Source organism: Malurus melanocephalus, unplaced genomic scaffold, assembly GCF_030028575.1.
Source record: "Malurus melanocephalus ecotype Western Australia unplaced genomic scaffold, MMel_1.1 scaffold_157, whole genome shotgun sequence".
NCBI classification, from domain to species: domain Eukaryota; kingdom Metazoa; phylum Chordata; class Aves; order Passeriformes; family Maluridae; genus Malurus; species Malurus melanocephalus.
In genome coordinates this window covers 674156-675140 of record NW_026623389.1, presented here as the reverse complement: position 1 = coordinate 675140, position 985 = coordinate 674156, and the positions used below count along the sequence as shown (strand labels likewise).

Genomic DNA, 985 nt, shown 5'->3' with positions numbered 1-985 from the left:
AATATATATAATTGCCTGAACCTGGTCTCTCTAAACGCAAAAGGAACCGAACCCGTGAGAACCTTATTTCTCCATAAAGACACGCCATAGAGACTACGAGAAGGGAAAACATTATTTATACGGTCAACTAGACAAGTCTGTACTGATATTAACACTATACAGTTGAGCCACAGAACACAGTTGTAGAAAGACACGGGAAAAGAGAAAGCATACCTGGCGACATTCAACTAAGAGCTATAGTTTGTGCCTTTTAAAGTAAAATTAGAAAACCCTAACGGAGATGCCTAAAAACTGCGTAGACCGTGTAATAATAATAATTAATAATAATTAATTAATAATAAATACAGGCCGCCCGCCGTGAGGAGCGCGGGCCCTGCAGGGGCCGGATCCGCGGTAAGGAAGCGGCGGCGGCCGCCGGGTCAGAGCCGAACCCGGCGGGGCACCGGCGGCGGCGGCAACGGAGAGACCCAGGACCCAACGGAGGGACAGTGACACCGGACGGTGGAGGAAGGACCGCCCCCAGGCGCGGGGCCGGGGTCGGAGGGAGGGTGGCGGGGGAGGAGGGGAGGAGGGGAAGAAGACACTTTGTCCCGCCGGCTGACYGTGAAAAGGAACTTAAAAAACCCCACGGGAGAGAAGGGTGCCCCCCCTCGCGGCCGGGCCGCCCTCGGGCACAGTCCCCACGGCCCGCCGCTGCCCCCGCAGCGCTCCCCGCTCGGCCGCCCCCTGCCCCGCCCCGGCGGAGGCGCTGAGGGCCGGCCCCGCCGCCGGGCCGGGGGCCAGGAGAGCCGGGCGCGGCCCCCCGTGGGGGCGCGGGGTCCCTGCCCCGCGGAGCCCGGCGCAGCCCGGGCCCCTGGTCATTGCTATGGGCGGGCGGCGGATACTAATGAGCGGGAGGGGCCGCCGCCGCCGCCGCCGCCGCTCAGAACATGCCGCTCTTGACGAGGCTGCCTTTGGTGCCTCCGGGCCGCTGCAGCGAGGAGAG

The 985-nt window shown here is 62.8% G+C and overlaps 1 protein-coding gene across 1 annotated transcript in view; it reads right to left on the bottom strand.

Annotated features, from left to right (window-relative positions):
- Positions 1 to 922: 922 nt before the first annotated feature.
- Positions 923 to 985, bottom strand: part of PHOX2B (paired like homeobox 2B) — a 1980-nt gene continuing 1917 nt past the window's right edge. Inside the window, exon 3 of the mRNA XM_057371752.1 lies at positions 923 to 985. This exon is cut by the window's right edge and continues 393 nt beyond it. Within this exon, the coding sequence (XP_057227735.1) occupies positions 923 to 985 (63 nt within the window).